Consider the following 12,589-nt stretch of genomic DNA (forward strand, 5'->3'; position numbering starts at 1 on the left):
CCCAGACACATGAATCCTACATCGGGGATGTATAGTTATACAACCCAGAGAGGAGGTGATGAGTTCTCCATCTGCTGAACATCAGGAGTTACATGTCGTGTAGAGCAGCCACAGAAATATTTCAGCTTCTCTCGAGAACACAGGAAGAAATTTGGTCTCCAGGGATGTCACTGGTCTATGGTGTTTCACTGAAGGCATAACTTGTTAGGTGGCCTTTACATCAACATCCAAGGTTCTGACAAACTTTATCTAGAGAATAAAATATATGCAGTGACCACCAAGCCCTTCCCAGCAGATACAAATGGCACACATAGCTTCATGGCCTTCAAGTGGCCTTATGATGCAACTATTTTGTATTAATGACACTGGTGTTTAACTTAGTGGTCTTATACAGCACAACATTTACAAATGTGGCCACCTCATGGTGCCATTTCCTGTCAGGCAGTGGGAATGGGAAGTTAGTGGGAGGACAGGAACAGGCAATACAATCCTTCCTCTCAAACAGCACCACTAGGGTCTTCTCACCCTCAGCTCCGCCAGAGCCCATAAACTGTGGAGTTCCACAAGGGTCATGTGTCTCCCCCACTCTCTATAATATATTTACCAAGTCTCTCTTTGACCGCCTTGACGATATGGGTGTCACCTACACTAATTACACAGATGACACTCAGATCCTCATCACGCTCACTGGTTGCTATATAAATGATACCTAAATGATCAACAACATATGCCTAGAGATCCAAGCATGGATGGCCACCCACAGTCTTTGTTTAAACGATAACAAGACTGAACTCCTTATCGGCTCCCAGGCCCGCCTTAACCAACTACACAAACACTATTCTGCTTCAGCATTGATGGAAACACCATAAAAGTCTCTAGTGAAGTAAAAATGCTTGGTGTCTACTTGGACTCCGCTTTATTCCTTAAACAAGTGAACATCTCAGCATCCACAACGGCCTACACCAACAAACATATAAATACATGTAAACCTTACTTATCATCCAATAGCCCCTTAACTCTAGCCAGAGCACTGATCCTCTCGAAGCTGGACTATTGTAACTCCTTATTCCTCGGTTCCTCCTCATGGAACTTAAACAAACTGCAAGTCCTGCAAAACAACGCTTTAAGATCAGCTCTGAACATTCCACGTTCCAGCCACATCTCTACCTCCAGGAGGGACGCACTCTGGTTACCCGTACGCGACAGAATCACATTACGATTACTAGTCATCACTCACAAATGTCTCTCGAACACAGCACCGAAATGCCTCACGAACAAATTCTCTAGAACCCAGTCTGACAGACCCACTAGATCAAACTATCTGAACCGATTCACATCCCTAACTACAACCTAAAAATGGCTGCAGGATCCAGCTTCCCAGTGCTCGCTGCCAAGTGTTGGAATTCATTTCCGCCAGCCATTAGATCTGAAACTTGATTTTGTGCCTTTAGAGCCAAGACCCAATCTTGGCTTCTTTCCCAAACTACTATCTAGCACACTAGACTAGTTCCCACATTGTAAACTACATGTATTGTATAAACTGGATATGCTGCACACATCCTTTTACGATTATACACCCTAGCTACTGCAGGTTATAAGTACTTAGGTCGACTGTAATTCCCTTTGCTAAAAGTCAGAACCTGCCTGACTTAATCCATCTGTAAATACATTTTCTGTTGCCGTGTGACGCTGCAACTCTGTAATTGTAAATAGGTCTGTCATATGTATCCTATTCTGTAACCCACTGTGTAAACCACTATGTAACCTTCTATGTTTTCAAGTACAAGCGCCCAGTTACCCTTGGGTTAGGTTCGCTATGTAAATAATAAACTAAACTAATATGCAAAAAAATGAAGTCTTGATAAGTACCAATCGGAAGAGCGTGTTCCCTGTATGATGGCATTTTCCCCGTGTGTTGCAATGAGGTGCACTTGTATTCAGAAGGGACTGGGCACCGAAACCATCTCCGGTTCAAGTTAAATCCCGGGAGCTCTACGATCTTGCCAAAGGGCCTGGCTCATCAGCAACCAGCTCAGCAGTAGCAGCCTAAATAGAGGCCCTCAGAATAACCTCTTCAGGGCACAGAATCTGCTAATGCGTCATCCGTGCCGCTTCTTCAGTATGATTTGTGTGCCTGCTCCATTGCTCTTTGTGTGTGCGGATAATGTATTGTGTTCGCTTTTGTTTTGGAGATGTTTCTCACCAAACATCTAGGTGTGTATGGGTGGGCACATGTCCTGAGTGGGTGCTAAGATTGCCATTCATCAAAGGTTTGTCTGCAGCCCTCGATTCCATTGGTTTTGCCCTACAGCAAACCACACTGCCATGTTCCTTAAGAGATTACATTTGGCTGGACAAGCAGGGTCAAGTTGGGTTCGAGAGGAAACAAAGCTACTCTGTTACATGATCCTTCATTCTTTATCAGGAGTGTTTTGGTTTTGAAGTATAATTGTCTTTTTAAGTGAGTCGGCTCTATCATCTGAGGTATGAGACTTTTCAAGTTTTACTTTTCTCTAATACCTTGCTTGCCCTCTCCTCCTCTTTCAGATTCTCACCGCACTAGACCGGGATGCCTACTGCCGGAAGCATAAGCTGCGCCAGAAACTGGAGCAAGTCATTAACTTGATTTCTAGCAATAGCTGAGTGGAGGGGGGAATCGGGCATCACCTGAAGCCCCCAAAAGCCAGTTTGGACTGCAGCTACAAAAGGGAGAACACATTTCATTTGAGCAAAAAGGACAACAAAAGAGGAACACTAACCAGATGTTCACCCCTCGGAGACCGGGCAAGAACTGCAATCGTGAACATTCACCCCCGATCGCTGGAAAATGTCAGGGGTCCTGCTAAACCTCTCCCAGCCCACGCTGAGAGGGAGAGTCAGGAACGTCTTGGAAGGGCGCGTTGGTGGCGCGCCCAGCCAATATCTGCAGCATTGTTTTCCCAATAGCGCATGAATCCGCGTCTTAAGGTGCATTGCTGGCTGCTTGTATGATCAAATCAAGACGGTGAAGTGTTCCCTTAGTCTCCTGTTAAGGAGACCAGATCAAACTTCCTTCTGTTGCTTTTCTTTCCCCCATAAACATATCACCTCCGCGGCCATGGATCGCCGAGCAAGCAGTGAGTCATGCCATTCTTTACCTGCCTCCTTGTGGGTCCCATAAAACTTGCACTGCATCTGTCCCGAGGAAGACTCTTCCTCCCTGGTTGCAGTTATCCATTGGCTTAAGCACTTTCAAGGCGGGACTCTGGAAGGCCAGCGCAAGACTTGGAAAGTTTTCTGGTGGTCATTTTTGCATATGCACAACATTGACCCCCTATTGGACTTTGACGCTGTCCCCACCAGCTTGGCTATGAAATGAACCCATTGCCACTTCCACCAGATCGGGTCTACGTCAGAGTATCAGGTTATGCTTTTCAGTACTTGACATGCATTTGTGGCTGGATGGGAGCGTGGACCAATCAAACCTTGTGTGGCCATCAGTGCTCTGCCAGTGTCCGCTTCAAGTATGGACTTCCCTCACTGCCTGTTCTAAGGTCTTAGGTGGGTGGACGGGGAAGCGGTATAGCCCTGGTGATTCTCTCGTCTCATTCCTGGGAGGGTGGGAGGGGGGGGTGGGAGACGGGATGTATTTATAGAGGAGCAGTGTCTGTATTTCTAGTGCCTTTTGTTGCGTTCTGTCTTGAGTGACGGTAGTACGTGCCACCGACATGTAGTTCCCCAGTAGGACCCAGCGCACACGTGGAGTAAGATGAGACCCCTGATGAAATAACGGCATCACCTTTGGCCCAAAGGCAGCAAACCTGGTCTTAAAGGTACACATGTGAAGAGAGTCCTAACCCACCTTCTTGGAAAGAGTCCCCTTTAGCACTGCAACTTGTTTCGCTACCCCCTTTGGAGGCCTCAAGGTCACAATGCCCAATTCCCTTTGTCTCTGAATACCATCCCGCTGCACGCAGTGGGGTCTTCAATCTTTCTTACGCAGCACACCTTCTGATAATGACTTGGCTTCCGCAGCGGCAAAGCTTTTTAAGATTCGGCCATCCTCTGTCCGGAGCCACACGAGGCACCACTTCCCAAAGTTGCGCTGGAGTATGGTGCTTGATTGCTGTGGGATCCATCCGACTCCCGCCACAGAACCGTGACCACTATCATTGGTGAGGTCCCTGCTATACAATGGACTTAACATATCCAATGCTAGAACTGCAGAGCTGTGTGAGAAGGCCAACTAATACCTATCCGGCCAGCCTCGACCATCACTTCCGGCCGCTTAGCCGTGACTGCCTCCGCCTATTCTAGACTCGTTTGCAGCGTGTCCCTGCCAGGTGGGGGCACCCCTTGGAATCAACCATTCCCTCTTATTGGAAGATCAGCAGTTGCGCATTTTTCACACGGGTGCAAACGTGTTCTTATAAGTGGGCGTGGCTACATGATGGATGTGCACATTGATTTCCCCTTTTCTTCCATGAGAACGTGGAACTTTCCCTCCTCCAAAATACTATGCTGCTCATTGCTAGGCCCTTCCAAGTGCAAATGGCGCCCTCTTACTAGTTGCACACACTTTGCTGTTGCCCGTATTTCTGGGCATACCAGAAAACGTAGGTCTGCAAACACTAAAGTTGCAACAAAAAAAAAAAATGTTCTTTTATGAAAATAGAAAATACCCCCTTTCTTTATTTAAACTGAAGTTTGTTTACTCAGCTTGTCCTTCGCAGTGCCTGGTATAAGCGGCTGGTATAATGGTGTCGCTGGCACAGCCAGTCAACGCTGACACTGGGAACCTGGTTCACGCCATGCTGTTGGTACACACTCATCAGAACCAGGACGTGCGAGGTGTATTTTGCCAGCCTTAGCTTCATTACACCAATCCCGTGCCAGCGGGTCACACAGATATAATCCCGTGCCAGTGGGTCACACAGATATAATCCCTTGCCAGCATGTGTGCCACCTTGTAGCAACTCTTTTCAGAATGGAGCAATCCTGTGCCACACTATGTAACAATAATACACTGCCCACGAGAGACCTATTTCATGCCAGATAGTGAAGCCTGCAGGGGTGATGCTTACTCCAGGAGGTATGGACGGTCTCTGCATGTTTGTGGAGAAAGGCCATGCTATTAATGCGGCACGTGACATCTTCGTCGGAATGGGCGTGTCCAGTGCCAGCGTGTGATGTGTGAACATCACTTTTGGATGTGGGGGGTTGGAGGGAACGGGAGACCTCGAACATTTGGATTCCTTCAACACATTCCATGCCCCCACCATCCAGTTTCTTGGAGTTGTCTCTTGGCCACCACTGTGTTGCATGATGGCACTAACAGTTTGGGGCACTGAGCAGAGTAAGCCGTTCAAGGCTTTGGCAGGCAGACTTCGGAATGCCACCAATCATGCCACGCCACCATTGGCGTCATCACCAATCAAATTTAGGGGGACAAAAGAGGGGGCCAAAGACAAAAGTAGGGCAGTCACAGACAAAAGTAGGGGGGCTGCCTATGAAAGGGAATGTGTGACGTCACACGCACTCCTGCAGAGAAGCTTTTGTGCACACCAACTGCCAAACTCCACTGCACCTTCCCTCCCATCAGAATGTAGGCACAAAACAATTCAGTCACTAATGACCCATCATTCACAGTTTTGTGTACTACATTCTGATTGGAGGGGCTACTCCTGATGGCAGAGGTAACTTTACAACTCTTCATTGTTTATTGCGGCCCTGTGTGTGTGCCGTGCAGGCAAACACAGCACTGCAGACAGTGCAGAGTGAGTAGTCCAGCTGGCGGGGGGGCAATGGGGGACCCAGGATTTCAGAGGAGGGGCCCAGGCTCCCCCCCACCCCCGGAGCCCATCTAGCAACGCCACTGCTCGCGACTATCCACACCTATGCTCTAAGCGCCATTACACCCACACAAGTATGTAGACTCACGCACCCACATTACATTCCCACTAATGGACCAAGCGGGCTCTTACAGGGGTGCGGGGATGGGCTGTTCACAGGGACAGCGCAGCAAGTAGCGCGCGCTGCCTCATTCCGCTGCAAGGACACATTTCAACACTCAGACAAAGGGATGATTTGAGCCACTGTTTATTTATGACTCCCTCTCTTATTTATTGTATTTAAATTATTTCCAGATCACGTCTTTAGGACGAGAAGACAGAAACTTTAACACACTCACAGAGAAATGAAATTGTATTGTGTACACGTCACTGTTTCCAAAAAGCCATGTTTCACTTTTTCGTTTTTTAGAAATATATATTGTACATAATATTTTTTATGAGGCCTTCTGTTCTTTCTTTTGAGATGTAATATTTAGTAAAAGGTGCATAAATCTCAATTTGTGTGGCGTGTTTCTTTAACATTAAATGGGGAGGATTGCTTGGGATTGTGTGTTTATTGGGGTTACTGGGTTCATCAATAGGCCTATGAAGAAACCTTTTTACCATTCAGACCTATGCAGAGCGAGCTCAGATTAACCTTGAAAACTGTGATTTCATATTTACTTTCAGCTACAAAATGTTTGTGGGCAATAGTCTGTTTGCAAGCAGTATCCCTCCCCAGCCGCCTGAGGCCTGCAGCAATGAACCAGCCGCAGATCCAGGGGCTTGGAAAAAAAACCTGCCACCAGGGCAGATCCCAAAGTACATCATTTCAAATACATTTTTGATTGTGCTATTGAGTGGATTTGCTCTTGCATTGTGCTTCCTGCCTTCCCAACTGGTTGGTCAGGCCTGCATCTCAAGACCGCATTCACACTGACAAAATGGTGGAATTATTTGCTCACCCACATATGGTCCAATGTGCCAAAATGTCTGTCGGAAATGGAAAAATATAAAATGGGGTGCAGAAATGTATTTGTTTACTAATAATTTGCCTTTGCAGATAAACGTGCAAGAAACTTAAGGGGTTCCCTAATGGAATCAGACATTTTAAAACCACATAAATCCCAGACTTTGCTGGCAGTTATGGCCAAAGGAACATTTTCATGTTTGAGCTGCTCCACACGTGACTTATGTGCTGAAAGGGACCGAATTTCTCCATCCTTGAACATACACCTTCAATAAATAGACCATTCGTTTGAGTAAACAAGTTATTTACCTGATTCAGTGTGGGAGACAATGGGCCTCATTATGAATGTGGCGGAAAGGCAACAACGGCGTAGTGCTACCAGCACTGTTACCTCTGCGCCACATTACGAGTTCTGCTCGTGGGTGCCGGACTGCACGCCTGGCGTGCAGACCGGCACCCGCAAGCAGAACTCATGATTGCACCAGCACCGTTATTAGCCCTATGGGGCAGAATGGGGATCGGGAGGCCGGCAATACCAGCACCCGCAAATGGGCAATTACAGGGTCCGCCAAGCTCTGTACGGCTACCGCCAGAGTTGTAATGAGGCCCAATATGAGAGCAACCAAGATTGGCCTGCTGAACATAGGTTTGACATCGGAATCCGATCCACAGAATCGCAGGCAGTGGGACACTTCATCTCGGTGAGGTGCACGATTGCCCAACTGCCGTTTAGAATTTAGAAAATAAATGGGTGCCACCTTCCACTGGAATGAACCTTGAGACAAAGGGAAACCTGGATATGCATTCTGCTAAGACAAAGTCCTCTTGGTCTTGATGAGTTTAGGGATTGGAAGATCTATTACTGACATGTCCAGTAAGGTATGGGCTACATATATCAAGATACCATGCACTCATTCTTTTATCATCCTTGAACTGTTTATTTGTCAGAGTGGTCCACTCTTCAGAGTTAATTTTCTAGGGGATCCAAGAGCAAGGAACACCTCTGGAATGACCTTCACTTAAGTTGTTAAGACACAGTTGGAGTGTTGCAGGTTTGTCAATGGACTTCATTTTAATTAGTGCAATTTCTAACCTATCCGTTGTTTGTCAGCATTATGTAATGTGTTAATGTGAATATAGTCAGTTTGTTTTGTTGGGATGTTCATTTCGGACCACTTGGAAAAAGGGAAACCATGTCCCAAACCATGTTGCTAGGGCAGTACACCTAGTTTTGACATTAAATATAGGGGGCATCAACAAGGCTTCTACAGAATATGAGCGGGTTTGCATGTACCGGTGTTGAATGGATGAGGGTGCCCCAAGGAGTTTATAGCCTATATTCAGTCGATTTTGTCGACTTAGGTGATTGCACTGAAAGCCACAGGGGGGGCTCTGATACTCCAAATGAATTCTGGAATGTAAGTGTAGTAAGGCATTATTGAAACTACATGAAAGCCTGCACAACATAAAAGCTGCGGTGGCTTCAAATGTTTGGATGAGTAGCCAGTGCAAACAACCCATTGCATGCTGAGGCCCAGCCAACACATGTGTGTTACCAAGCCCCACCGCCCAGTTCCTATTTTTTCCACCAACCCATAAGATCCAGGCAAATGTTTTGTTCTTGCTATTTACACTTTTTTTTGGCGAGTGCCTATTTTTTAAGCTGACTCAATGTTTTTTCCACTTCCAATTTGCCCTTCTTTTTTTTTTTTTACAACTATTGCCTTCCTTTACCAACATTTCTGTTGAAAAGGTGTTAAAGCAATGCAGTGAATGTGGAAACCAAGGCAGTGAATGTGGAAGACTGTTTTCAGCAGCTGACCCCATGCCACCAGTATGCACTGGATATGCTCCTGCCAGTTCCATAACTGAATACAGCCATGGTTGGTGAGAACCCATCTCCTCTGCTAAAAGGGGGACCGGCACCAAAGTCAAAAATGGATTACATAGAGGGTTGGAGACCCTCGCATCTATTGAGTAAGTTGGATTCGCGATGCAGCTCTTTCTCCGAGGCATCAAGCTGATGAGTGGTGAGTGTTGTCTCCTCTGATGAAGCACCTTCTACCAACACACATCACATCAAGGCACTTTGTCCTGTTGTCTGACAATAGACATTGCAATTTGGATACAGCCAATTAAAGTGCTTCTTAAAATAATGTTCTGCAGGTAAACTAAAGGTTGCCATAGCAGAAGGCTAGCCCAGTATTAGTTGAGTCAAAGGAGGCAATTTAGTTTGAATTCTGCACTCTAGAAATTATCCCACTCATTTGCTTGCTCACTGAAATATTGACGGCAAATCTGAATGTACAAATCTGCAGACCTGAAAGTAAAAAAAACATATTACACTACAAGAATACAATCGGCAACAAACCACAAAACAAATTGTTCAAAATCATCAAAGAAATTAAAAACCCAAACATCATTCAACAAATGTGTCATACCATCACAATTTCTAGGAGACATCACAACCCATATAAGAGTAAACATAGAAGCAATACAACAGACCATCAACGTAAGCCACCCTACCAAAAAGACGCCTGCGGAACCACTGGAAACCACTGCACCACAACACTCAATCGTTTCAAACCTATACGTGAAGAAACTTTCAACAAACTAATAAAAGACACCAACCTCGCCGGTTCCCACAGTGACCCATACCCACTGGGCACCTACAAAAAAACTCCTCAACCACAGAACACCAGCCTCATACTTTTGTCTACTAATGAAGCTATCCATAAACGTGGGAATAGTACCTAAACATTTCACATCAGCATACATCAAGCCCCTCCTATAAAAAGAAACCGGTAATGCAGGAGGCCTTACCAACTACAGACCTATATCGAATCTACCTTACCGAGTGAAAATCCTTGAGTACCACAACCACAAATAACTATTCAACCATGTACAAAGCAACAGAATACTCAACCAACCCCAAGTCGGCTTCAGACCATCATAGGCACTGAATCGGCACTTCTCTCCATATGGGACGACCTAAAAATAAACGCAGACAACAGCACTCAAGCAACTCTCATACCACTAGATATATCGGCCACCTTCCACACAGACACACAACACTAATAAAGAGACTGGAAGAATGCGTCATAAAAAAACTCTGCACTGCAATGGCTAAAATCTTTCCTCACTGACTGAACAGAAAGAACACACTGCCATTGAAATCTAAGACTAAAAACCTCACCTGCGGTGTCCCACAAGGATCAAGCCTCTGCCCACTCCTCTTCAACATCTTCATGTTCCCCTTAATGAACCTCATTCAATCCCATGGACTGACAGCCTAAAACTACGCAGACAACACCCAGCTCATCTTCAAGATAACCTCAGTTCAAGACCCGAACAACACTCACAATAAATGCCGCACAACATATACACCTGGATGACAAAAGAACAATCTCAAGCTAAATCTGACCAAAACAGAAATAATGATCTCCCCACCACAAGACAATGCAACACAGACATACCTGAGCTGGTCACTGTGCATGGGAACCCAACCTAAGACATTGTCAGTGATTTAAAAATAAAAACTGGGAATCCTCACTTGCAGCAGACTTTCTCTGTTACCACGAGTCCACACAATAACAAAAAAATGGTTCTACCTCCTGTGACTAATACGTGGGATGCTCCCAAACCTCAAATTCCCACACACAACCCTTGCAATCATCTTCTTGGTACTATCAAGACTAGACTATACAAGCAACCTCTATCTTTGAATGCCTTAACACCCCACAAAAAAGACAACACAGCCAAAATATTGCAGCAAGACTACTCCTGAAACTAAATGAGACATGGCATTACATCACCCCTGAGAAGTCTTCACTGACTACTAGTAAAAAAATACATCAACTATAAAGCCCTCTACATCACCCACAAATCACTACATGGACAAGGAGCCAAATATCTCCAACATAAAATCACCCATCACCTGGGAAATACTCCTGATCACATCTTTGCCCCTGTGTCCCTTAATACGTTATCTGTGCTCATTTGCCTATTCTGTGGTCTGACCACATGATTCTTCCTTTCACTGTGGAAACTCCCTCTGACCTTTGCCCCCCTGGTATTGCCCCACCCCCCCCAAGAGGTAATGGGGTAAAGTTAAACTCTCTGATATTGCCTTGGGTATCACTCATCCTCTGCCAGTCGATGCTCTCTGCAATTTTCAGACCCTTGCCTCGACATAGACTGACGTTGCAGATTCTTTGACATCCCTCAAAGCCTGCAGGCCCTGTACTCGCCCTTCTGAACCCTGGTTCCCTACTGACCTGGCGGCTCTCCGCCTGGCCCTTAGGCAAGTGGAGCACAAATGGCGCGTGTCTTACTGCTCTCAATCTCGCCTCGCACTCGGCCAGGTGACGGCTGTTTACCAGGTGGCGATTATGCAAGCGAAGTGTGCATTTTTTACAACAAAGGTTAAAGCCACTACCAAGTCTTCTAAGGAGCTCTTTAGGGTAGTTTGCTCCTTCTCCTCGCCTTCCTCTGCGTACAGTGTAGCTCCATCTCAGAGCTTCTGTGATTCACTGCCCACCTTTTATGACGATAACATTTCCACTATTCGTCAGAAAATTCTGGCCTCTCTTACTACCTGTCCGGCTAAGGTGAGCCCTAGTCCTCCTTGAGCTCTGTCTCGTGTTTGGTCTTCCTTTCCATTTTTTTCTTGAGTCTGCTGTTTCTTCGGTGGTGCTTGGTCTTAAATCTGCCTCCACGGCAGACCCTCATCCTCTTGGAATCCTGAAGGATATTTGCCCGGGCATTTCACATCTGCTCACTGCTGCGGTCAATGAATTTCATCTGCTCACATTCCCGGTCCTGCTCATAAGCACTCTCATTCTCCTTCTTAAGAAGCCAAACCTTGATTCTTTGGTTTTGGCAAACTTCCGCCACATTTCATTTCTCGCCTTTCCCATGAAACTCTTGGAAATGTTGGTTACTTCCCTTCTCTGCTTCTTTCTTGAGGAGTTGGACTGTCTTGACCCCTTCCAGTCTGTGTTTCAGTCTGGGAGTTGAACTGAGTCTGTTCTGGTGGCAGTGGTGGATGACTGGGCACAGATCATGGATCAGGGTGGTACCACAGCCCTGATCCTACTGGACCTATCTGCTGCCTTCGACATGGTCGAACATGGCATCTTGCTGGAACGGCTATCGGCGGCGGGGATCTCGGGCTCAGTCCTGGTTTGGTTTGTGTCTTTTCTAACTGGTTGTTGCCAGTCTCTTTCACTTCCTCCGTTTGTTTCGATTGCGAAGCCCCTCAACTGTGGGGTGCCTCAGGGTTCTGTTCCTTCCCCTTTTCTTTTCAATTTAACCTGTCCAGCTGATTCACTCTTTTGGGTTTCATTGCTTTTCTGATGCTGATAAGACACAGATCCTAGTGAGACTAGATTTATCCCATCCTGCCTCTGAGGAACGCTGCCGCTGCTGCCTGTTGGCTATCCATCTTTGGATGGGTAAAAACTGGCTTCACCTAAACGGCGAGAAGACAGAGGTGCTAGTTATAGGTTCATCTCTGGCCCCTGCGGGATGGCTACGGCATCAGCATTTTGGCCATCTGAATTTGGTCCTCTGCCCACGCCCTATGTGGTGGTGAAGAAGCCCTGGGTTAAGCTCTTCGAGTCCCTATCTATGCAGAGTCAGGTCAGCGCTGTCTGTCAGTTCACTTTAAACTGCATATCCTTCAGAAAGTGTTTGCCCATCTTCCTTCTCATCTTCGCTATTTGGTTGTATCCTCCCTTACTGCGGGTTCTTTAGACTACTGCAACACTCTTTACCTAGCTCAGCCAGCGTACCTTCTTCAGTGGCT

General features: G+C 46.3%; 1 protein-coding gene across 1 annotated transcript in view; it reads left to right on the top strand.

Annotated features, from left to right (window-relative positions):
* The window catches only part of PLXNA3 (plexin A3), a 677,771-nt gene extending 671,443 nt beyond the window's left edge, over positions 1-6,328 (top strand). The window contains exon 32 of the mRNA XM_069645473.1: positions 2,548-6,328. Within this exon, the coding sequence (XP_069501574.1) occupies positions 2,548-2,643 (96 nt within the window). The 3' untranslated portion in view covers positions 2,644-6,328. The remainder of the gene's footprint in view (positions 1-2,547) is intronic.
* Positions 6,329-12,589: the final 6,261 nt, after the last annotated feature.

Source organism: Ambystoma mexicanum, chromosome 2p (genome assembly GCF_040938575.1).
Source record: "Ambystoma mexicanum isolate Mex_15411 chromosome 2p, UKY_AmexF1_1, whole genome shotgun sequence".
Taxonomy (NCBI): Eukaryota; Metazoa; Chordata; class Amphibia; order Caudata; family Ambystomatidae; genus Ambystoma; species Ambystoma mexicanum.